This window comes from Mustelus asterias, chromosome 1 (genome assembly GCF_964213995.1).
Source record: "Mustelus asterias chromosome 1, sMusAst1.hap1.1, whole genome shotgun sequence".
NCBI lineage: Eukaryota > Metazoa > Chordata > Chondrichthyes > Carcharhiniformes > Triakidae > Mustelus > Mustelus asterias.
In genome coordinates, this window is record NC_135801.1 from 156225347 (window position 1) to 156251137 (window position 25791).

The 25791-nt window shown below is 41.1% G+C and overlaps 1 protein-coding gene and 1 long non-coding RNA gene across 5 annotated transcripts in view; one reads left to right on the plus strand and one right to left on the minus strand.

The window, feature by feature from the left end:
- kiaa1328 (KIAA1328 ortholog) overlaps nucleotides 1-25791 on the minus strand; it is a 202500-nt gene that overhangs the window by 90252 nt on the left and 86457 nt on the right. For all 4 annotated transcript variants that reach the window (XM_078220701.1, XM_078220681.1, XM_078220671.1 and 1 more), the window contains 2 exons: nucleotides 12727-13406; nucleotides 9258-9356 (listed from right to left, as the gene is read on the minus strand). In XM_078220701.1, the coding sequence (XP_078076827.1) occupies nucleotides 9258-9356; nucleotides 12727-13406 (779 nt within the window). The remainder of the gene's footprint in view (nucleotides 1-9257; nucleotides 9357-12726; nucleotides 13407-25791) is intronic.
- Nucleotides 1068-13092, plus strand: LOC144498882 (uncharacterized). Its single transcript, XR_013498771.1, has 3 exons — nucleotides 1068-1127; nucleotides 8329-8386; nucleotides 13038-13092. It is a non-coding gene; the product is annotated as an uncharacterized LOC144498882 (long non-coding RNA).

A 25791-nucleotide genomic window follows, 5' to 3' on the forward strand; every position in this document is an offset into this window, starting at 1 on the left:
CCCTTTCTTGAATATAGGGACCACATCCGCAATCCTCCAATCCTCCGGAACCTCTCCCGTCTCCATCGACGATGCAAAGATCATCGCCAAAGGCTCCGCAATCTCCTCCCTCGCCTCCCACAGTAACCTGGGGTACATCCCATCCGGGATGCTGGATCTTCAACTTTGTAACAGCTACAGACAGAAATCCAGGCCAGCTGTTTGCAGAGAAGGATATCCTCAAAACAGCCACACTTCTGACAGGTAAACTTAATCTTGGGCAGCTTCCAAAAACAGCCACACAGAGAACAGAAACTCCTACTCCATGGAGAGGGAAAAAGCACTGTTGCTTCTCTCCACTTTAAGCCACTACCAAAAACAAAACTAAAAACTTGACTTTTCTGTGAAGCATAGCTGTCCTTAGTCACATGACAGGCCCTGTCAATCACCCCCCATCAAGTTCCACTCTGCAATCCCAAGGGACCATTAAAACCACAGGACACTGCCTTAGTCCAGATTAAAATCAACATGATATCAATTATACTGCCACAACAACAATAAAGGACACCAGCTACAGACAACACAGTGCTGACAAATTGCCAAGGACTGCAGAAACATCCTGCAGAGAAATGTGATTAAAATACATTTCTTAAAGACACAGTACCGTCACACTATTGACATAAGCCTGAGGGCTTCCATTTCTGGATTATTGCTCTATGAATGATTTCGCAACCATCTATAATCATAGCAGGATGCTTGCCATTTCACAGTTTGATTGACAGTTACAAATGGTTATAGGCTGTTTGAAGTGGAACAATTAATTCCAATGTTTGTTTTATAAGGAATTGTGTACTTGAATACAATGTTTGTTCTCATAATGCTTTCTGTTGTTGAAGCAATGTAAATATAGCAACTGTTCTTTTTATGAATTAGTATTTTTTTCCCCAAACAGGATGAAGTCTGCAATAGACACTAAGAACTTTATTTTATAGAACTTCATTTTAAATCATCTCTGCACCAGCCCCAAAGTCTGCTCAGGTGGATATGTGCTAAAGGGCAAAGAATGCTGGATGGAGGGTATGGATTGGCAAGTTAAGCAGACTTGGACAGGCTAAGTGAATGGGCAAGAATGAACAAGATCCACTTTGGTGAGTAACTTAAATGATGAGCGATTAGGAAGTGTTGTTGTCCAAAGGGACTTGGGCGTCCTTGTTCATGAGTTCCTAAAGGCTAACATGCAAGTGTAGCAATCAATTAGGAAATTAAAGCTACGTTTGGTATAATCGCAAGGGGATTGGAGCACAGGAGAAAATATGTCTTGCTGCAATTGTACAGAGCCTTGGTGAGACTGCACCTGGCGTATTGTGTGCCGTTTTGGTCTCCTTATCTAAGGAAGGATATAGGTGGCATAGAGGGAGCACACCGGAGGTTAAACAGACCAATGCCTGGGACAGCACGAGGAGAGATTGAGAAAATAGAATCTGTATTCTCTAGAGTTTTGAAGAATGAGGGGTGATCTGATTGAAATTTAAAATTCTTACAGGCTGTGCCAGGTTAGATTTAGATGGCATGTTTCCTCTGGCTGGTGAGTCTAGATTCAGGGGACAGTCTCAGAATAAGGGGTAGTCCATTTAAGGCTAAAATGAGGAAGAATTTCTTCAGCCAGAGGGTGGCAAATCTTTGGAATTCTTTACCCCCAGAGAGCTGTGGAAGCTCAATCATTGAGCATCTTCAAGACAGAAATCACTAGGTTTCTGGACACTGATGGCATCAAAGGATATGGGGACAGCGAGAAAGTGGCGTCGAGGTAGATGATCAGCCATGATCTAGTGGAATAGTGAAGCAGGCTCAACTTGCCAAATGGTCTACTCATGCTCCTATGTTCCTACTGGTGTTGAATACTTTTTATTCCCTTCAACAGCTTTGGACTTTTATTTCATGTCAAAGTCAGTCAAAGGTTTAAATATCTGTGAAGCTGAATACCTGAAATGTGATCAAATACCTACTCCGGACGGCTTGTGACCCGTTACCTGATTTGAAGTTCCAGACAGCCTAATCTAATGCTTTCTCCTGCTTTAGTCTGCACCAACTTTAACCAGCCCCAGTGCAACGAGGTTTAGCAGAGAGATACTGCTCAGTGATACAGATATCCATCCAAGGTGCTACCGCTCAACATGACACATTGAAAACATTGGTCATCTGAAAGGCAATTCCACATCTGCCCCCATCTTCTCTCTGTGCTGCAAATCTCTTGTTGCTCTCTTTTCAGTGACATAATCTTGCTCCACCCTCCATACACCTCTTTCAGTCTTTTTGCCCTCAAAGAAGCTGCAGCCTTTTAAACTCAGGGTTAGTGTATTCTAATTACTCATTTTTGATTAACGCCATCTTTATCTGGCACAATGATGATTAATTTTTCACCTTAGCTACTCAATTTAAAAAAGGTCCGTGGGATTGTTGATACATTAAATTTTTAATGCAGTCGCGCATGACCAAGCAAAAGGAAAAATAAAAATAACCTTGGACCTCAAAGCAGAGAGTCAGATTACATATTTATAGACAAAATAGTTTATCTCTCTTTCCCTGCACTTCCACACAGAGGAAACAAATTATAATGGAAGATGTTACTTAGAACGTATAAACAAATTAATCAAGGCTATTTTCAATTTCAATCGTCAAAGGCTGAAATTTGAGTCGATGTTCAAGTAAAGCATCTTGACATGAATTATTTATACATATATTCAGGTTAATATAAAACATGTTTGAAGGATTATTCTGTATACAGACTGATAAAACTGGATGTTTTTCTTTTTAAAAAAATGTAAATGATTAAGTTTTAATGAAGTCCATTTCAAAGAATCATCATTTCTAGAACACACAATCATTCTTTAATATTAATTACTACTTATTAAACAAAAGTTTAACCTTGTCATTTTTTTAAAAATGTAGCAGAAAAATGTTACCATAGACCTTGGAGAATTAAATAATTTAAAACCACATTTAGTGTAATTTGAATATTTCTTTAGGGAAAGGTAGTTAAACACCTTTAATGCATTCTAATTATTTCAAATTTGCATGTTAATTAAGGTTTGTCATTAAGGAACAAAGGAATGGGTGTCTCTCCAGAATTTTTCCTCCCCTTAAAATTTGTCTAGCTTAATTTTGGCATGCCCAAATTATCTTACATCATTGGTCAAAAGATTAACCAAAATTAAGTACTTAAACAGATTCTTAATATCATGTGCAAAAAAATATTGCAAATGTTAGTTGAGGGCTCCATAATAGATATGCCATTAATCAAGTTGTAGAGTCATATCCTTAATGTAAACTCCTAATTTATTCTACTTCCTTTGGACCATGTCTAGGATCAAGGGATGGGTTTATGGGAAAAAAGGGGAAATAGTTGCGAGGAGGGAGGCCTCCGGCCTACATCAACTCATATTCAGCATGTTAGAAGAATAACAAGCTTATACTGAGCATCACTAGCCAAGCTGTTCCAGCACAGCAACAAAACTGGCATCTCCCGGCTATGTTGAAAATTACCCAGGTATAGAATAGAATCATAGAATTATTGATTCCCTACAGTGCAGAAGGAGGCTATTCAGCTCATCAAGCCTGCACCGACAACAATCCCACCTGTCCTGCATACAAAAGAAGACAAATCCAACCCGGCCAATAACTGTCCCATAAGTCTACTCTTCATCATCCGCAAAATGATGGAAGAGATCATCAACAGCACTGACCCGCAGCTTGGGCTACTCAATTCCTAACTCATTACAGTCTTGGTTCAAACTTGACAAAAGAGCTGAACTCTAGAGGTAAGGTGAGAATGACTACCCTTGACATCAAGGCAGCATTTGACCGAGTGTGGCTTCAAGGAGCCCTAACAAAACTGGAGTCAATGCAAATCAGGGGTCAGAGTCATACCTGGCACAAAGGAAAAAAGGTTGAGGCAATTGGAGGTCAATTATCTAAGCAACAGGACATCACTATCAGACTTCCTCTGGATAGTGTCCTATGCCCAGCCATCTTCAGCTGCTTCATTAATGAACTTCCTTCCATCATAAGGTCAAAAGTGGGTGATGACTGCACAATTTTCAACACCATTGGCGGCTGCTCAGATACTGAAGCAAGCCATGGAGCAAGACTTGGACAATATCCAGGTGTGGGCTGACAAGTGGCAAGTAACATTTGTGCCACACAGGTGTCAAGCAAAGATCATCTCCAACAAGAGAGGATCTAACCATCACTCCTTCACATTCACTGGCATAACTGCCGAACCTCCACTATCAAAATCCTGGGGGTTACCATTGGCCAGAACCTCAAATGGACCACCATATAAATAGTATGGCTACCAGAGCAGATCAAAGGCTAGGCATGCTGGAGTAACTCGCCTCCTGACCCCCTGAAAGCCTGTCCACCATCTACAAGGAAAAAGTCAGGTGTATGATGGAACATTCTCCACTTGCCCAGATGGGTGCAGCTCCAACAACACTCGAGAAGCTCGACACCATGCAGGACAAAGTAGCCTGATTGATTGCTACCTGTTCCACAAACATTCAATTCATCCACCATTGATGAACTGTAGCAGCCATGTACATCATCTACAAGACGCACTGTAGAAACTCAACAAGGTTCCTGAGGCAGCACCTTCCAAACCCACGACAATTGACATCTAGAAGGACAAGAGCAGCAAATACCTAGGACATCAGCATCTGGAGGTTTCCATCCAAGTCACTCGGCATCCTGACTTGCCATTCCTTCCCTGTCGCTGGGTAAAAATCCTGGAATTCCCTCCCTAACAGCACTGTGGGTGTACTTACACCTGAGGGACTGCAACAGTTGAAGAACAGTTCACCACTGCCTTCTCAAGGGAAACTACTGATGCTGGCCTAGCCAACAAAATCAATTTCCCATGAATGAACTTGAAATTATTTTTTCGAACTTTCTCACAAACGCCTGGTATTTTGTACTGAAACTTTGGACAAGGATGCTGTGTTTCAACCTGATCCTTTTCTCCTTCTTTCAAGGATCTCTGCACTTCCCAAACATGCCTGTTAAAAATTTCTGAGGCTTCTATTCGCTGCCTTTTGCCATCAAGTGTTCTGATGTGTTTGTGGTCTGGAGGGGGCTGTTTGCAGCTTGTCTATTATCCCAAAGTTAACTGCTCATGATGGTGGTTTATTAAAACAATTACTCTTTATTTACAGCTACTATATATATAATAAGACCTCTGCAATAGGTTGGAACTTCTGCTCACTCCAGATCTATGTTACTCAATGTGATATTCCACCATCATTGCATCAGCTTTAGCTGTTATCCCTTTACTCTACAATCATCTTTCGCAAATCCATGTTGACTACGCAATCCTATCTTTATTTCTAAGTGTCCAGGTCATCTTTTATAATAGAGTCTTGCAATTTCTTTACTATTGATGTCACGATAGCATAGTGGTTAACACTGCTGCTTCACAGCGCCAAGGACCCGGGTTCGATTCCTGGCTTGGGTCACTGTCTGTGTGGAGTTTGCATGTTCTCCCCGTGTCTGTATGGGTTTGCTCTGGGTGCTCCAGTATCCACCCACATTCTGAAAGACGTGCTGGTTAGGTGCATTGACCCGAACAGGCACTGGACTGTGGTGATTAGGGGAATTTCGCAGTAGCTTCTTTGCAGTGTTAACATAAGCCTTACTTGTGATTAATAAACTTTTGCTTTTAAAAAGCTAACAGGTCTCATTTTCTCCCTCACTGTTTTCTTCAATAATGGAGGCATTTGCTACCTTATAATCTGCAAGAACTGTTCCAGAATCTATAGAATTTTGGAACATGACCACCAATGCATCCATTATCTCTACAGCCACCTATTTCAACAGTCTGGGATCACATCAGACCCAGTAGATTTATCAACTTTAAGTCCCAATAAATTCTCCAATACAGCTTTTTACTAATACTAATTTCTTTCAGGTCCTCAATTTTGGTTCTCTAGTGTTTCAGGGAAGTTTTTTTATCTTCCTCCTTAAACAAGTATTTTGCTTAATTTCTCTGCCATTTCCTTATTCCCCATTATAAATTCTGCTGTCTCCGCCTTAATGGGCCCACATTGGTCTTCACTAATCTTTTCCCTTTTGTTTACCTATAGAATCCTTTACACTGTTTCTTGATAGATTACATTTATATTCTATTTTCTCTTTCTTGAACAGTTTGTTTGTCCTCTTTTGCTGAAACCTAAATTTCTACCAATCCTTGGGTTTACTACTTCTTTTGGCAACTTTATAAGCCTCTTCCTCTGATTTAATGCAATCCTTAATTTCTCGTTAGCCATGGTTGGATCACTTTTCCTGCTGGATTTTTATGACTTAAAGAAATGTAAATTTGTTGTAAATTATGTATTAAACGCTAGCCATTCCCTGTCTGCCATCATATCTTTTAAAGCAGTTTCCCAATCTACCATAGCCAACTTGCTCCTCGTACCTTTGTTTAGAGTTAAGACCCTAGTTCACATAGAAGTAACACTTTCAAATTTTACATAAAATTCCAATATATTTTAATCATTCTTTCCTAAAAGCTCCTAACAGGATTATTAATTAGCCCATTCTCTAGACCTATAATAGCCTATTACCTAGGTTTCACAACATTTTGTTCTAGAAAACCATCTCGTATACATTTCAGGAATTAGTCCTTCACAACATTAATGCGAATTAGGTTTACCCAGTCGTTTCGTAGATTGAAAGTTCCTGAAATTATTATATAATCCTTCTTACAGTTTCATAGAATCTCTATAATGCAGGAGGAGGCCATTCAGCCCATCAAGTCCGCACTGAGCACAATCCCACCCAGACCCTATTCCCATTACCCCCCATATTTACCCTGATAATCCCCCTGACACTAGGTTAATTTAGCGTGGCTAACCCACCTAATCTGCACATCTTTGGACTGTGGGAGGAAAATGGAGGGCCCAGAGGAAACCCATGCAGACACGGGGAGAACGTGCAAACGCCACACGGACAGTGACTCGAGGCCGGAATTGAACCCGGGTCCCTGGCGCTGTGAGGCAGTAGTGCTAATCACTGTGCCACCGTCCCGCCCCTACAAGGACCTTTAGTTTCCTGATTTATCCCATGCCTTGCACTACCACCACTATTTTGTCACCTATAAACTACTACTATCAATATTTGCCGCCCTTTGCTGTTTCTTAGCTCTATCCAAACTGATTCTACACTGATCTTCAATCTAAGGTACTCTCTCACTAATGTACTGACCTCATGCTTTATTGACAGCGCTACCCCACCACCTTTTCCTTTTTGCCTGTCCTTGAATATCCTTGAACAAGTTTCCAGCCTTGGTCATCTTACAGCCAAGCCTCCACAAAGGCAATTCGGGCATATCTGTTTATCTGATGTGATTTGATTCATTATGTTCACTTGTATTAATGTACAGTGAAAAGCATTGTTTCTTGAGTGCTATACAGGCGAAGCATACCATTCATAGAGAAGGAAAGGAGAGGGTGCAGTCATAGCTAAGGTGTAGAGAAAGATCAACTTAACATGAGGTAGGTCCATTCAAAAGTCTGATGGCAGCAGGGAAGAAGCTGTTCTTGAGTCATTTGGTGCGTGACCTCAGACTTTTGTTTATTTTTCCCAACGACAGAAGGTGGAAGAGAGTATGTCCGCATGGGGTCCATAATTATGCTGGCTGCTTCTGAGGCAGCAGAAAGTGTAGACAGAGTCAACGGATGGAAGGCTGGTTTGCATGTTGGGTTGGGCTTCGTTCATGATCCTTTGTAGTTTCTTGCGGTCTTGGACAGAACAGGAGCCATACCAAGCTGTGAAACAACCAGAAAGGATGCTTTCTATAGTGCATCTGTAAACGTTGGTGAGAGTTGTAGCTGACAAGCCAAATTTCCTTAGCCTCTTTGCCCTGGTCCCTCCATAGCACAGCATGGAGGGACCAGGACAGGTTGTTGTTGATCTGGACACCTAAAAGCTTGAAGTTCTCGACAATTTCCACTTCATTCCCATTGATGTGGACAGGGGCATGTCCTCCACTATGCTTCCTGAAGTCGATGACTATCTCCTTTGCTTTGTTGACATTGAGGGACAGATGATTGTCAGTTCACCAAATTCTCTATCTGTTTCCTGTACTCTGTCTCATCATTGTTTGAGATCTGACCCACTATGGTGGTGTCATCAACAAACTTGAACATCAAGTTGGAAAGGAATTTGGCCACAGTCATAAGTGTATAAGGCATACAGTAACGGGCTGAGGATACAGCCTTGTGGGGCGCCGGTGTTGAGGATAATCATAGAGGAGGTGTTGTTGCCTATAGTTACTGATTGTGGTCTGTGGGTTAGGAAGTCTAGGATACAGTCGCAGAGGGAGGAACCGAACCCAAGGCCACGAAGTTTGGAGGTGAGTTTTGTTTTTCTATTTCTGCCATCAATTCACTTGCTTTTTTGCAAATGCTGTGTGCATTCAGATAGAGTATCTTGAATTATTATTATTTTTGCAACATCCAGCAGATTTCCTTCCCTAGGGATCCCCAATAAACTTTTGTCCAGTCCAAAAAACAACTGTTCACCGCCACTCACTGTTTCCTGTCACTCAGCCAAATTTCATATCCATACTGCTCCAGTTCCTTTTATTCCATGAACACCAAGTTTGCTGAATGCCTTTCAAGTATACACTACATAAACACACATCACCTTCATCTACCCTCTCTGTTGACTCATCAAAAATTTAGTTAGTTAAACATGATTTGCCCTAAATAAATTCATGCTGGCTTTCCTTAATTAATTCACATTTTCCTAAATGACTATTAACTTTGTACCAAATTATCATTTGTAAAAGCTTTCCCACTGCGAAGGTTAAATTGACTATCTTATTGCTAAGCTAATCCTTACACCCTTTTTTGACCAATGGCGCAACTTTTGCAGTTCTCTGGCACCACCCCAGTTTCTCAGGAGGATTGGAAGATTATGGCCAGTACCTCTGCAATTTCTACCCTTGCCTCCCTCAGTATCCTCAGTGCATCACACCCAGTTCTGGTGACTTATCAACTTTTAAGTACAGCCAGACTATCCAATACCTCCTCATATCAAATTTTAGCCCATCCAATGTTTAAACTTCCAATGCTTTCACGACAACCCAAGCAACATATTCTTCCTTGGATAAAGATAGGTGCAAAGTTCTTTTAGTAATAAAGAGAGATACAAAATACTCATTCAATATACTTGGTATGTAGAAATAATGCAACGAATGATAAAAATATGTATCATCTGACCTTTCTGGTCTGGTTGCATTTGGTATAGGAATTCTTGTTTTGCTGGTCAGATCCTCATTGTAGGTCTTGTCTTCTGATTCAGATAGATGATACTTGAATCTATGAAAACAGATTAAAGGCTTCTTAAAAACTTTGATTTGATAATATATATATACACTAGTACTCTCTGACCCTGATCATGAACATCAGCTAGGAATCAAAAACCATCCATTTAATCTTTTGGAACATTGCACATAATATTGTAATTTCAGGAGACTACAATCAATGTTTGAATTTCATTTCTATCTTTTTGAATGTCGAAGGACGCCTCCAGTAATTTGGCACCTTGATGTGTAAGTTTCTATAGTGACAAGTATACTTCAGCAGAGCTCCTTCTATTTTTTCTCATTTCCATACACCCAAACACAAGAGGAGGAGGTTGAGGCACCAAGAGTGGAGAAAACATCTAAAAGTACACATGCATGTATGACCCTAAAGACCCCAGCAAGAAAATGCACTGTATGCTATGGTACTAAAATGGATACGCCAAGCCTCAGTTAGAGGAGGCAGAGGATGAAGATATGACTACAGTCAGTGTCCAGCGAAGCAAATTTTAAAAATTAGAGCTGTGGCTCTGGATTATCATTGCTGATGCCTGATGAAAAATGCATGAATTTGCAAACATCAAAGGAAGGATAGATATCACACTGCAGTAAAATATCCAGGTTCATTTGTTCTCTCAAAGACTGTGGGGATTGAGTTGGGGTGGGGGAGGAAATCCAGACAAGTGAACTGCGACTAACTTTAACACTCACGTACTTCTTTCTTATAATTGATTTAATATTAAGCAGTGTCTCCTAACGACATAATTGTAATAATGTCTTGAAGGAAGTACAGTGTCAAATAATATAAAGGAATTATGTAAAGCAGTTGAAACAGACACAGGTAATAACTATCCACAGATAATTCAGGTCATCAATAAATAAATGCCCTTTTTATTACATGCTGTACCCCCGCATACCGACTTTCTGCAATTCATAAACATAAGTCACCCAGATCGCCCTGCCCGATGCATTTTGAATCTGCTTTTCATTTAGATAATAATTTGCCTTTCTATTTTTTTCCCAAAATGGATAATGTCACATTTATCCACATTAAACTCCATCTGCCAAATTTTGGCTCATTCTCCTAGCTTATCTATATCCATCTGTAGAATCTTTATATCCTTTTCACTGCCTGCTTTCCCACCTATTTCAGTATCACCTGCAAAATTTGCTATTTCCTTGCTTGCAAATCATTTTTATAGATTGTATACAGTTGAGGTCTGAGGACTGACTCCTGTGGCACCCCGCTAGTTACATTGCCACCCAAAGAAGGACCCAATTATCCCAGACCTCTGCTTTCTGTCAGGTAGCCAAACCTCAATCCAATCCAGTACTCTACCTTCAGTCCCCTGCGATCTCACCTTCTAGATCAGTCTTTTATGCAGCACCTTGTCAAACACCTTCTGGATGCTCTGACAAAGAGTACCCAGACTCAAAACGTTGGTCCTAATCCCACAGATGCTGTCAGACCTGCTGAGACTTTGCAACATTTTCTGTTTTTGGACCAGGCTGACAATGGTGGATTGAGCTTTGCCTTTTCAAATGCTCATTCATCTCCTCTTTAATGATTGATTCCAGCAACTTCCCCACCACAGAAGTCAAGGTAACCAGTTTATAGTTTCCTACCTTTTGACTCTCTCCCTTTGTGAACAAGGGTGACACATTAGCATGATTCTAACCCACCGGGACTTTACCAGAATCCCAAGGAATTTTGAAATATCACAACCAATGCATCCACTATCTCTGCTGCCACTTCCTTTAATAACTTGGGGTGCAGGCCATCAAGTCCCGGAGACTTATCTACCTTTAATCCCACTAGTTTATTCAATACTTTCTCCCTAGTGATGGCTATTGCACCAAGTTCCTCTGCATTAACTACAGTTTTTGGAAAATCTCCATTATTCTCTACCGCGAAGACAGTGGCAAAACAGTGGTTTGATGCCTCCACCAACTCTGTGTTTCCCATTAATACCCCACCAGTAAAGGGCCAACATTTACTTTAGCTCTTCTCTTCCACTTTATATACTTATAGAAGCTTTTGGTATTTGTGTGTTTTCTGGTAGGTTCTTTTCGTAGTTCATCTTAGCTCTTTCAATTTTATTTTTAGTAGCCTTTTGCTATCCTTTAGGGAAGGAGATCTGCCACCCTTATCCGATCTGGCCTATATGTGACTCCAGAGCCACAGCATGTGGTTGACTCTCAACTGCCTTCCGAGGGCAACTAGGGATCAGTAATAAATGCTGGCCAGCCAGGGACACCCCACGTCCCATGAATTTCCAAATATTAAAATCAATATTGATATTTAATATTAAAATATTGAAAATTCACTTGGGATACGTAGCAAAAATCCATCGACTAAAAGTGAAAACTAAATATGTGGGATTTTTTTCACTCTTACAGAATTAATAGAACCATGGGATCTCTGTTTGAATTTTGATTTATAAGTTTCTTGTTAAGCAGCATAAATTTGGGGGGAGGGTGGGAATCACAAATTTTTCATTTATAAAATAAGGATATGAAATTCTATTTTGAAAGCCAAACCAGAAATAACAGTGTTACATTTGTAACCCAATATAAAATTTGTTGTCAACCTGATCTGAATATTAGGGCAGCACGGTAGCACAGTGGTTAGCACTGCTGCTTCACAGCTCCAGGGACCTGGGTTTGATTCCCGGCTTGGGTCACTGTCTGTGTGGAGTTTGCACATTCTCCTCGTGTCTGTGTGGGTTTCCTTCGGGTGCTCTGGTTTCCTCCCACAGTCCAAAGATGTGCGGGTTAGGTTGATTGGCCATGCTAAAATTGCCCTTAGTGTCCTGAGATGCGTAGGTTAGAGGGATTAGTGGGTAAAATATGTAGGGGTATGGGGGTAGGACCTGGGTGGGATTGTGGTCGGTGCAGACTCGATGGGCCTAATGACCTCTTTCTGTGCTGTAGGGATTCTATGATTTAACTAAAGCCCTATTGTACCCATTCATTGCACTATTAATATGCACAAATACTTACAGCAAAGTGTTTTGGTTACCACCCAAACTGCCTTTGAGGTTTGCTGAATCTGTCAATTACTGATAATTATTTTATAATGTTGTTAAAATCCCTGCTGAAATGCAGCTGTTCTAAATATATGAACATTCAGAATGCCATGCAGGTATGAAATTTTAACAAAAATTAACAGTGGTTAAGTCTGAAATACTGTACAAGTTGCTGCCACATGGGATCCATTCTGTTCAAACCTATTAAGTTGTACCAAGAAAGGGGTTCAAAACCATTGCAATCAATCGGCAACACACTTAGTTTTAATTAAAACTTTGCTTCCAATCTAATAAAGGTTAATTTCAAAGAATAAATTATCTCCATTAGTAAAGTTCAAGGTTCAATGAAGCTCTCACCTGCTGTAATCCAACCTTGACTCATGTAATTGCTGTTGCTTTCGAAGGAGCAGGGTCTCGTGCTGAGCTAGCAATCTCTGCAGTTTTTCTTTCTCCAGCTCCAGCTCCATTTTCTGACACATCAATTGCTGCCTTTGGTCAACCAGCAGTTTCTTTTCATGCAAAACTTCTCCGGTCATTATTCCCATTTGATCATTCATTGCTGCATCATGAATCATTCCAGAGTAGGCATTGTGTTCAATTAACGGTTTGAAATGCCCATTATGTACATTAGTAAATTGATTTTTATTATCAGTCTCTCTATTTCTCAGCCATCCACAGCGAGAAGGCTGGCCGCCATCTATGTCACAAAATGCAACAGCCTGCACAGCACCTACATCTACCTGTTCGTTCATACTGTAATGTCTTCCTGCAAGCGGCTCTCCCTGAAGTGTACTTCCAGTTTGTGTCCCACAACCATTTTGGGATGGAAAACTCTCAGTATGTTGAACTTGATGAAGCTGACTATGGTTTGGGAAATACTGGGCCAAGTCAGACCGAAGGTGAGGAATGAAGGGTGAACCAATTAGCCCTTGTTTAGATTTATCAGCAGCGTTTAGTGCACAGGTGGGTAGAATTCCAAGAGAGGAACCATTTGGGTCTGAAGAGGCCAGCTGAGGAGGATTCTTCTTGCTGGACACCTAAAAACAAAACATTTGCAAAGGTTATATAAAAATGAGACATTCATAAAGGTACTTCCTTTATTGGGTGACTTTTTTATGCAAGTTATTCCCAATGTATTTCAATGAGTGAGTTGGTGGTAAAAGAGTCAATCTAATGGGATAAAACAGAAAATACTTAGCAAGTTAAGTTGTGGTGGTAGAAACAGACTCATCTGTTGGACATACTGCAGCCCAGCACAGCAGGATACATAGTGGCTAGGCCCCTTCAATCGTGGGAGAGGCCCTGCTTCAGCCTCCCAACAGCAGCAAAACCTAGTTCCAATTAAGTCAGAGGGTGGAAGGGACAGACGCGGGAAAGCCAGCCACCACTAGCTGAGTATCAATTGTCATAGAAGTCATAGAAGTCAAATTGTGTTTGTTAACGAGCCAATTGACAAGATTCAGGGATTAAGTGGAAGCTGCATGATGTTCCTGCACACCCTTGGAAGGCCATTCCAGCATCCCTGCTGAGATACTCCTCACTTTCATGCACTCGAGAGACTGGTCATCAAGAAGAGCGAGAATGCTGAAAGATCTTTGCCTGCAACTCCCCCTCTGTAACCCCCACCCCTTGACTCCCTATTCTGCCTTCACTCATCTTTGGTCTGGGATCGCATGATGATCCTAGGCCTTTGTGGATGCATTTCTGCCAGTGGAAGTGGTGGCTGCTTGCTCCACAAGGAGTTGTCAGCTTCCGATTGGCTAGCAGCTCTTAGCACTGACTGACCAGCAGGTAGGGCTTCTGCCGCTGGGAGCCTCAAACACAGGGAAGGCCCAATAGTGCTATTTAAATGTCTGAAAGACATATGTTTCTATCCAAAGGGATATGGGGGGAAGGTGGGATCAGGATATTGATTTTGATGATCAGCCATGGTTAAAACGAATGGCGGACCAGGCCCGAAGCTAAACCTGCTTCTATTTTCTATGTTTCTATGATTTTACTGGGCTTTCCCACACAACTGACAATGGTTTCCTGCCATTTCTCTGACTGGTGGGAGAGAACCCTTGTCAGCCGAGGCCATCATTTCAGAATAATGATCTCCAATCAGGATTGCAATCAAAAGATATTAATAGTTAAATTCACTTGATACATGGCAAAAATTAGTACGCCGGGTTCTAACTAATAATGAAGCAATTTTAATCTGCACTTTTCATTTTAATAGAACTAAGTTGTATTTGCATATGATTGAATTTTGAAATATTTTGTTGTTCCTTTCCTACATTATTCCCAATGAGAGAGCATAGTTGATAACCCATTCCAATGTCCCTGTAAATGGCATTCAAAAGACGGATGGATTCACTCACATTTTATCTGCCTAGCATCTCTACTTGACAACGTAACAGAAAACTAGAATTCACCAAGTTGTGAACTATGGTGAAAAACCTGTGTCCTACCACTCAATGAACATTGTATAAATATACCAAGCATGAATGTTATACCGACTAACAGGTTAACCAGGAGTAAATTTGTCATTTAATTTGCAAAAGCTATAGATTATGTCACTAGCCAGCATGATGCCTGATCAATTTGTTGAAGTGGCACAGCATGTCTTAACATGAAGGATATAATGGAAATTCAGAGCATCATATCGAAGTGTCAAGCACTGAGATTTACTGCAGGTTAATTTAGTGCACAACATAAATAAATAAAACATATTCTTGTTCACTTGTGGGTTAATAAAATTATTTTATTTTTAGTGTGTCTGAAAATATGATTTATGCAATAAATATTTTTTGTTTCACTGCAAGGTATACACAAGGCTGACGTTTACCTACTATGTCAATCTCAACACCTTCCAATGGTAACGTTGCTTCAAGCCCCAATTTCTTAACATTCATTAAATATAGATCACAATTTTAATTCTGAACTCCACAATAACCTTTGTAATAAAACACATCTTACAAACTGCTAAGTAATATGGAACTGGATATTCCTTTACGAGATGGGAAACAGCCACAATTACTGCCACAGAAATAATTTTGTTTGGTGCCGTAGGATGTACAGCTGCAGTAGATCCTTCTGTAGCCATCACAGGAAAATAAAAGTTTGTTCCTTCACATGCATTACACATGATTTAGGAAGTGTGAAGTTTAATTTCTAAACTTTACTCTGAATTCCTCAAAATTGATTCAAAAGACAATTAAATAAATGAAATGCAGCACAACAGATTATTCTTGTCCAAGATTATAATACCTCAGCAATGACAATGGTATGTCCATTATGTAATGTTTATGCGAAGCATCTAACAAGCCTGGTGAGATACAATGGCACCCCTCCAAAAAAAGGAGTAGAGAGTACAAAAATGCTGCACCATTATAAATTTTAATTTAACTATCTGCAAATCAGAGAAGTCATTTCCAGGTTATATGGCACATTCATTTTCAGTGTACTGACTCAGACGGAACATTCAGCACCTCCAAGCTGACAAGTACCAGCAACAGAGCTGTAAAAGACACTGCTGATTGTATACAAATTCTAGGAAAGGTGGGGAAACATGGGAGTATAAAAAAGTATCTTCATATGAACCTACTCACCATTTTTTTTAAAAAGTTATCTTTCATTCCGTCCCAAGTTGGTTCACAGAAATGTTCAAACTTAGTCAAAGGGAAAAGGACAGGAAAAGACCAATTGGTCCTGTCCGATATAGTAAAAATTCCACAGACCAACTCACCATCAATTTCAAGAAGCCATGTCGTCTCCTTGGAGAGGAGAAAAGACTTTAAACTAATTTTTTAAATAATTTGGAACAAGAAGTGGAAAGTTCCACTCCAACTCCCACAAAGTCAAACAAGCAAGCTGTAAGGACCTGCTGTTGATTAAGAATAGGCTGATACAGTGGTAACTGAATAGTGTTGGATTATCCTGTTGTTTGTGGATAGGCATGATGTGGAGATGTCGGCGTTGGACTGGAGTAAGCACAGTAAGAAGTCTCACAACACTAGGTTAAAGTCCAACAGGTTTATTTGGCAGCACAAGCCTTTGGAGTGTTACTCCTTCCTCAGGTGAAAAAATTTCACTCACCTGATGAAGGAGCGAGACTCCGAAAGCTTGTGCTGCCACATAAACCGATTTGTGGATAGGACGTGCCCAGGTAACTTTTTATACTCTTAGTGCTTTAGCTGTACTGGAAGTTTGGCTAAGTTCTGTAGCACAGGCACTGCTGTCAGGATATTGTTGGGAACTGGAATTACTATGTCCAAGCAGTCCTCCATTTCTTGACGCTATGTGGAATTGAACTGGCTCTGACAAGAACATAAAAACATAAAAAACAGGAGGAGGGGTAGGCCATTCAGCACCCCAATTCTACTTCACCATTGCTGATCTGATCAGGGTCTCAACTCTGCTTTCCTGCCTGACCTTCCCCCATCCCCCATAACCTTTAAAGTAAAGTTAAAGTTTATTTATTAGTCACAAGTAAGTTAACACTGCAATGAAGTTACTGTAAAATTCCCTTGCCTCCCTTGTACGAATTTTTATTAAATTTGTCCATGGGATCTGGGCATCACAGGCTGAGCCCACATTTATTGCCCATCCCTAATTGTCAGGCCATTTCAGAGGGCATTTTTTAACACCATGCTTACACCAATACATTGTGGATCTGCAATCAAATGTAGGTCAGAATGGACAAGGACAGCAGATTTCCTTCTCTAAAGGACTTTGGTGAACCAGGTTGTTTTTTTCTTTTACAACGTTTGGCAATGGTTTCATGGTCATCATTAGACTTTTTAATTCCAGATTTTTATTGAAATCCCTGGTGGGATTTGAACCTGGGTGTCAGAGCATTACCCTGGATCTCTGAATTATTAGTCTAGTGACAATATCACTGTGCCACCATCTCCCCATAACTCAATAGTAACTCAATGTAACTCAGCCTTGAATAGATTCAATGACCCAACCTCCATTGCTCTCTGAGTAGAGAATTCCAATGATTAACTACCTTCAGAGAAGAAACTCCTCCTTATCTGTATCTTAAAAATTTTGTTCTGAAATGGTGTCCCCTACTTCTAGATTTCCGCATGAGGGGAAACATCCTCGCAGCATGTACCCTGTCAAGCCCCCTCAGAATTTTACATATTTCATTAAGAAAACCCCACATTCTTCCAAACTCCAATGATTATAGCTCAAACCTGTTCAACATTTTCTTATAAGGCTTCCTGTTCATCCTTGAAATCAACCTAATGAACTGTCTCCAATGCCTGTTAAATAAGGAGACTAAAATTATATGCAGCACTATCACCAATGCCATGTTCAGCTGTAGCAAGGCTTCCCTAGTTTTATCCTTTCCATTGTAACAGAAACCAACAATCCATTTGCCTTCCTAATTAACATACTGTGCCCGTATGCTAACATTTCATGAGTCATGTTCATGGACACCCAGGTTCCTCTGTATCTCACCATTCTCTAGTCTCTCTCAAATTAAATAATATTCTGCTTTTCTATCTTTTCTATCAAAGTAGATAATCTTGCATTTTCCCACATTATACGCCATCTGCCAGTTTTTTGCTCCCTCATTTAATCTTTCGATATCCTTTTGCAAATTCCTTGTATCGTCCTCAGAACTGACTTTCTTATCAATCCTTGTATCATCAGAAAGTTTGACTACAATTCAGTCCTTCATCCAAGTTACTAATATTGATTATGAATAGCTGAGGACCCAATATTGATGGAGTAAGCAGTGATCTTTTGTGGCACCTTAACAAAAGCATTCTTGAAGTCCAAATACATCCATCCCCATTTGTTGCATCTTCAAAAACCGAGATTTATCAAACATGATGGGCGTGATCTTACTGGCTCGCCGTGCTAATTGACTGGTACCAAAAAAATCGGGTTTGCACTTAGTTTCTCACCACATGCAGAGTTGCCAGCAAAACAACATTTTTAGCATTAACAAGCCAAGTATGACATCATCCGGCCTCACTTGCACTTACCCGTTCACTGGTCGGTCCTCATGCCGGCCACAATCACAGTTGGTCTCCACCAGCAGAGACCAGACATGATGGACTCGCCGGGAGGAATCAGAGGCCCCTGGGCGGTCGAGGACAAGGCCAGGCAGTGCCTATCTCTGCAACCACTTATTTTACGTGCGCAATGGACAATGGGGAACCTGTGGAGGTGGTGTAACTGGATTTCCAGAAGGCATTTGACAAGGTGCCGCACCAAAGCCTGTTGCATAGGATAAAGGTGCTCGGTGTTACGGGTAATGTATTAGCATGGATAGAGGATTGGTTAACTAACAGAAAGCAAAGAATGGGGGTAAATGGGTGTTTTTCTGGTTAGCGATAAGTGACTCGTGGTGTGCCTCAGGGATCAGTGACGGCACCGCAATTGTTTACAATTTACATAGATGATTTGGAGTTGGGGACTAAGTGTAGTGTGCTGAAATTTGCAGATGACACTAAGATGAGTGGCAGAGCAAAGTGTACAGAGGACGTTGAAAGGGATATAGATAGTCTAAGTGGGTGGGCAAGGGTCTGGCAGATGGAGTACAATGTTGGTAAATGTGAGGTCACCCATTTTGGTAGGAATAACAGCAAAATGGACTATTATTTAAATGGTAAAAAATTGCAGCATGTTGCTGTGCAGAGGGACCTGGGTGTCCATGTGCATGAATCACAAAAAGTTAGTTTGCAGGTGTAGCAGGTAATTAAGAAGGCAAATGGAATTTTGTCCTTCATTGCTAGAGGATTGACGTTTAAAAACAGCGAGGTTACGTTGCAGCTGTATAGGGTGCTGGTGTGGCCACACCTGGAATACTGTGTACAGTTCTGGTCTCCTTACTTGAGAAAGGATATACTGGCATTGGAGAGGGTACAGAGGAGGTTCACTAGGTTGATTCCGGAGTTGAGAAGGTTGGCTTATGAGGAGAGACTGAGTAGATTGGGGCTTTACTCATTGGAATTTAGAAGAATGAGGGGAGATATTATAGAAACATATAAGATTATGAAGGGAATAGATAAGATAGAAGCAGGGAAGTTGTTTCCACCAGCAGGTGAAACTAGAACTGGGGGGCATGGCTTCAAAATAAGGGGGAGCAGATTTAGGACTGAGTTGAGGAGGAACTTTTTCACACAAAGGGTTGTGAATCTGTGGAATTCCCTGCCCAGTGAAGCAGTTGAGACTACCTCATTGAATGTCTTTAAGGCAAGGATAGATACATTTTTGAATAGCAAAGGAATTAAGGGTTATGGTGAGTGGGCAGGTAAGTGGAGCAGAGTCCACAAAAAGATCAGCCATGATCTTTTTCAATGGCGGAGCAGGCTCCTGCTCCTAGTTCTTATGTTCTTAAGAACATATGATGCAAGCCATCAGATCATGGGACTTGAGGGCCTTTAGTCCCATTAGTTTTCTGAGTAATTTTGTCTTGCAAAGTGATTGTTTCATGTTCCTCCTCCTCTTTGCTTCTTGATTTTCTACTATTCTTGGGATGCTTTTAGTGTCCATCATAAATACTTGTTCAAAGTCTCTGCTGCTTACTTGTTGCCCATTGTTAAATTCCCAATCTCATCCCCTAAGGGACCAACAACTATTTTAGCTATTGTTTTCCTTTTTCATATACTTGTCAAATATTTTCTTACAATTTACTTTCATTCTAAATTCTCCCCCGACTATTTTTATTGTCATTAATCGTGATGTGGACCCCAGGAGGAGCCAAGAAAAATTGCAGACTCAATACTCTATGCTGAAGGTAGATGCAAGTACTTCAGCCTTGTCTTTTGCACTCATACACTGGGTTCTGCCATCATTAAGAATGGGATGATCCGGGAGCCTCCAGTTAGTATAATTTAGTTCACACCCTCAGATTGTGTCAGAATGAAGCTGCACAAAACAATCAGTACTGATCTATGTGTCCTCCCTTTATGCCTCTCTGTAAGAATTGTAAATGTATTAGTGTCAGTCATGTCTCGCCTCTGAGTCAGAAGGTTGTGTGCTTAAGTCCTACTCCAGGATGTGAGTACAAAAATCAAGACTGACACTGAGTGCAGATGAGATGTTAAACCAAGGCCCTGCCTGCTCTCTCAGGATGTAAATGATCCAATGACACTTTGTTGAAGAATAGCAGCGGAGTTACCCCTAGTGTCCTGGACCATATTTATTCTTCAATCAACATCACACGAACAGATTATCTGGTCATTACCATATTGTTGCTGGTGAGAGGTTACGTGCCACTTGGTTGCAGCATTTCCTACATTACAATAGGGACTACACCTCAAAGGTACTTCATTAGCTTTGAGACATCTCGCAGTTGCAAAAGGCATCCCTATAAATGCAAGTATAAGCAGATATCAACTTCCAGAATATGGATTGTATCTTCCTCTGCCAAATACATAGTAAAATAATAGCATAATTCATGAATTACAACAGCAAACACATACTAGTTCCAAAAATAAGTACTGTGACATGTGAATGTTCCCCATTGAGAGTCCGAAAATGAGAGAAGTTCCATCTAAGACTATCAAATGGCTTATTTAGATAAAGTACGTGAATGAACAAAACACATTTCAGAGTGAGAATATTATATTTTCCCACACTCCTTAGTTTCCAAAAACAAGGATACAAGATTCTACAGTTCCCACCATTAACAGTGGGCCCACTGTATGAACACAATTTATCCTACATTATTGAACAGTAAAACCATTCTAGGTTCGTTAAATTTATAACCAAATCGAGGCCCAACAGTTTATGGAGCATCCTCACTACACTGCACATCTGCGTCATGATTGAGGACTATGCCACTCGGACTTCATCACAACTTCATTGAATGGGGCATTGGTACATCAATAAATTTTGTGGTTATGGTATCCATTTGACTCCAATCACCAATACAAATGGCTGATTTCACAAGCAGACTTAACCTCCAAGATTTCCAAACAATGCATCGTAAATCAGTAGATACAGGGAATAAATGAGGTCTGAAGAATCAATTGACTTCTGGAGTTAGGAAAAATATAATAGTAGTAGTACGGATGGTTAACAGAAAAAAGCAAGTAGTAAAGATAAATAGGACATTTTCAAGTTGGCAGACTGTAACTCGTGGAGTGCCACATGCATCAGTGGTGGGACCTCAGTTCTTCAGCTAGTAATGTATCCAAGTTTGCTGACAATGTAAAACTAGGTGGGAATGTAAGTTATGAGAATGTCACAAAGAGGCTGCAGATATATAGGTAGGTTAAATGAGAGGGCAACAAGATGGAAGATGGTGTGTAATGTGAGGAGATGTGACATGATTCACTTTGGTAATAATAGAAAAACAAAATGTGGTACAGTGAGGGTTCATTCAATTGATTCTTCAGATGAATGGGTTGTCCTATGATGACAGACTGAGTTAATTAGGTTGATAGTCTCAGGAATTTACAAGATTGAGAGGAATAGAAGTGCTTCCCTTAACAACCTTCCCCACATTGGTCCCCCCCAAAACTAATTTGTTTTCTATTCCGCGATTAGCTAACACCCCATCATGATTCAATGATACCTACCACCCTGTAACTGGTCTCCAAGGATGACTATTATTCTCTCCTTTCCTACCCCCAGTTTTCCCGTGTGAGCCTTCCCATGCTATCAGTCATCATACAGATTTTTTTGAGCAATCCTGCTGTTAAATTCAGCAGGAATTCCTTGCTACAATCATTCCAACCCTCCTTTCCCCATACATTTTGGGGCCTGTATCACTCTAAACATGTTTCACCTTCATTAGCTAAACTAGTTCAAACTTTAAAAACGTTATTTTTTCAGCTGCTGAAAACCAGAAACCAGCATGTCTGTTGGGGAAGTGACTGAGGAGAGGAAGAGTGGGGAGTAAGAGATGGAGGAACCACATTAATGAGGCTCAGGACTACTGAGCTGTCAATTAAAGTTATTCCATTGTAGAGAGAATGTTTTCTTTGATGGGGGAGCAGGATACACAACAGCTTCTACACAGCTATGTTCTCTGCTTTGTGAATAGAACAGCACAACACCTAGACCCACCACTGTCAAAAAGGGAAATCTCCTCAAATTAACCAAAGTAGTTTGAGTTTGAGTTGAGTCCTTCTGTACAACTAACAGACACTTCAAATCACCATTGTGAACTTTCAAGTTGCTGGCTTGTCAAGGCAAAGAAGTTAACCTTGTATTACAGAAATAAAACCTTCAAACATTCAGTATCTGGAACAAATGGCAAATAGGATTTGCCATAACTGCTAATTCAACTAATGCTTTCATTCTCAGTTTTACACACTTGGGTGAGAATGAAGCATAGTCATAGGATGCACCGACACATTCTCCCCGACCATTTACAGCCACAAACTAAAGGGCAGCAATGTGTTGCCGGGCAAGGTGGTGGAGGTGGACACACTGGGAACGTTTAAGACTTATCTAGATAGCCATATGAACGGAGTGGGAATGGAGGGATACAAAAGAATGGTCTAGTTTGGACCAGGGAGCGGCGTGGGCTTGGAGGGCCGAAGGGCCTGTTCCTGTGCTGTATTGTTCTTTGTGTTGCTATGTTACAATGTCTGCATCACTGTCTAACAGTAGTAAACATTGTGCTAAATATTCCCCTTCAAAGTTCTGAACCACAATTAAGTTATAGTAATAGTTCAGCACCTATAGTTAAAGATGAAGCAGATTTATTTCTGCGCAGTTATATTAAAAACAATTTAAGCATCCGCACCTTCCAGCTGATCTTGTATGTCACTCAATTTTAGGTATGGCGTGTAAATGCACACAAAGCAGCTTACTCTCCAAGACTTGATGCTCCCAGATGGCCTGTCCAGTGCACACATAAATCTAGGCTCCACAGTTGTTACTCATTAGTTTATATTGATCCAACAGCAAATCAACTAAGTATTAAGGGAGCATAATCACATACATCAGTTTAAATTAATAGTAAAAACAGAAAATGCTGGAAAAACTCAGCAGGTCTGGCAGCATCTGTGAATAGAGAAACCGAGTAAATGTTGAGTCCATATGACTCTTCCTCAGAATTAAAGAGAGGGAGAAATGTGATGGATTATATACTGTATAAGAGCGGGTGGAGCAGCTGGAGCAGAGGTCAGTGACAGGTAGCAGTTAGGAGAGATTGTCGTGCAAGAGGCAGAGGAAGCATTAATGGCAGTATGAAGAGCTATAGATGTTGATAGTAGCATAAAGGTATGATAACAAAATGTGTTAATGGGAGAACAAAGATCTGTGCTCAGTGAAAGCAAAACTGAAGAAAAAGTGACAGCTCAGTGGGATGGGGGAGGGGAAAAGTTTGTTTCAGGACAAAAAAAAATGTTCTGGATGAAAAAAGGATCAAGATGTAGGAGAAAAGTCACAGACTAAAGTTGTTGAACTTAATTTTAGATCCCGAGGGCTCTAATGTGCCTAAACAGAAGTTGAGGTGCTGCTCCTCCAGTTTGCACTGGGCTTCACTGGAACATTGCAACATGATATGGAGATGCCGGCGTTGGACTGGGGTGAACACAGTAAGAAGTCTCACAACACCAGGTTAAAGTCCAACAGGTTTATTTGGTAGCAAATACCATAAGCTTTCGGAGCGCTGCTCCTTCGTCAGTGACTTTAACCTGGTGTTGTGAGACTTCTTACATTGCAGCATGCCAAGGACGGATATGTGGGAGGTGCAGCTGACAGTGAGGATACCAAAAAGACTGCAACTGGACAGATAGGCCAGCAGATTAGGCAGAGGTGTGCAAAGTAATACACTTTGACAGAAGTTATAGGGTGAGGCATTATAGACTAAATGCCACAATTCTAAATGTCCAGGGACAGAAGGACTCGAGAATTCACGTACATAGATTTTACAATGTGGCAGGACATATTGAAAGACGAGTTAATAAAGCATTTGGGATTTTGAACTTCATAAATAAAGGTATTAAGTACAAAAGCAGTGAAGTTATGTCAAACATCTGGTTATAAGCCGCAAGGTTAGGTTGGAGAAGTTGAGGTTGTTCTCCTTGGAGGAAAGGAGATTTAGGAGCAATTTGATAGAGGCATACAAGGTAATGACAGATTTAGACAAGGAAAAGCTGTGCCCAATAGCTGATATTAAATGAACTAGGGAGGGACAGACTTACCAGTTTTGGGCAAGAGATGCAGAGGGGAATGTGAGGAAAAACCTCCTAACACAGTGAGTGGTAATGACCTGCAACCTGCTGTCTACAAGGTAGATAGAGGCAGAGACGATGAATCATTCTGAATGGAAACTGAAAAGGCAAAATAAACTTACAGAGTTAAGGGGATTGAGTGGGAGTAAGGGACTGATTGGACTGTTCCTCAGAGAACCAGCATAGTGTCAATGAGCTGAATGGCTACCTTCTGAAGCACGTTGACTCTACAACTATATAAAATGGATCTAAGCAAGACACTGTTGTTAACATAGAACATAGAAAGCCACAGCACAAACAGGCCCTTCGGCCCACAAGTTGCGCCGATCACATCCCCACCTCTAGGCCTATCTATAGCCCTCAATCCCATTAAATCCCATGTACTCATCCAGAAGTCTCTTAAAAGACCCCAACGAGTTTGCCTCCACCACCACCGACGTCAGCCGATTCCACTCACCCACCACCCTCTGAGTGAAAAACTTACCCCTGACATCCCCCCTGTACCTACCCCCCAGCACCTTAAACCTGTGTCCTCTCGTAGCAACCATTTCAGCCCTTGGAAATAGCCTCTGAGAGTCTACCCTATCCAGACCTCTCAACATCTTGTAAACCTCTATCAGGTCACCTCTCATCCTTCGTCTCTCCAGGGAGAAGAGACCAAGCTCCCTCAACCTATCCTCATAAGGCATGCCCCCCAATCCAGGCAACATCCTTGTAAATCTCCTCTGCACCCTTTCAATGGCTTCAACATCTTTCCTGTAATGAGGTGACCAGAACTGCGCGCAGTACTCCAAGTGGGGTCTAACCAGGGTCCTATAAAGCTGCAGCATTATCTCCCGACTCCTAAACTCAATCCCTCGATTAATGAAGGCCAGTACGCCGTACGCCTTCTTGACCGCATCCTCCACCTGCGAGGCCGATTTAAGAGTCCTATGGACCCGGACCCCAAGGTCCTTCTGATCCTCTACACTGCTAAGAATGGTACCCTTCATATTATACTGCTGCTTCATCCCATTGGATCTGCCAAAATGGATCACCACACACTTATCCGGGTTGAAGTCCATCTGCCACTTCTCCGCCCAGTCTTGCATTCTATCTATGTCTCGCTGCAACTTCTGACATCCCTCCAAACTATCCACAACACCACCTACCTTGGTGTCGTCAGCAAACTTACCAACCCATCCCTCCACTTCCTCATCCAGGTCATTTATGAAAATGACAAACAGCAAGGGTCCCAGAACAGATCCCTGGGGCACTCCACTGGTCACTGACCTCCATG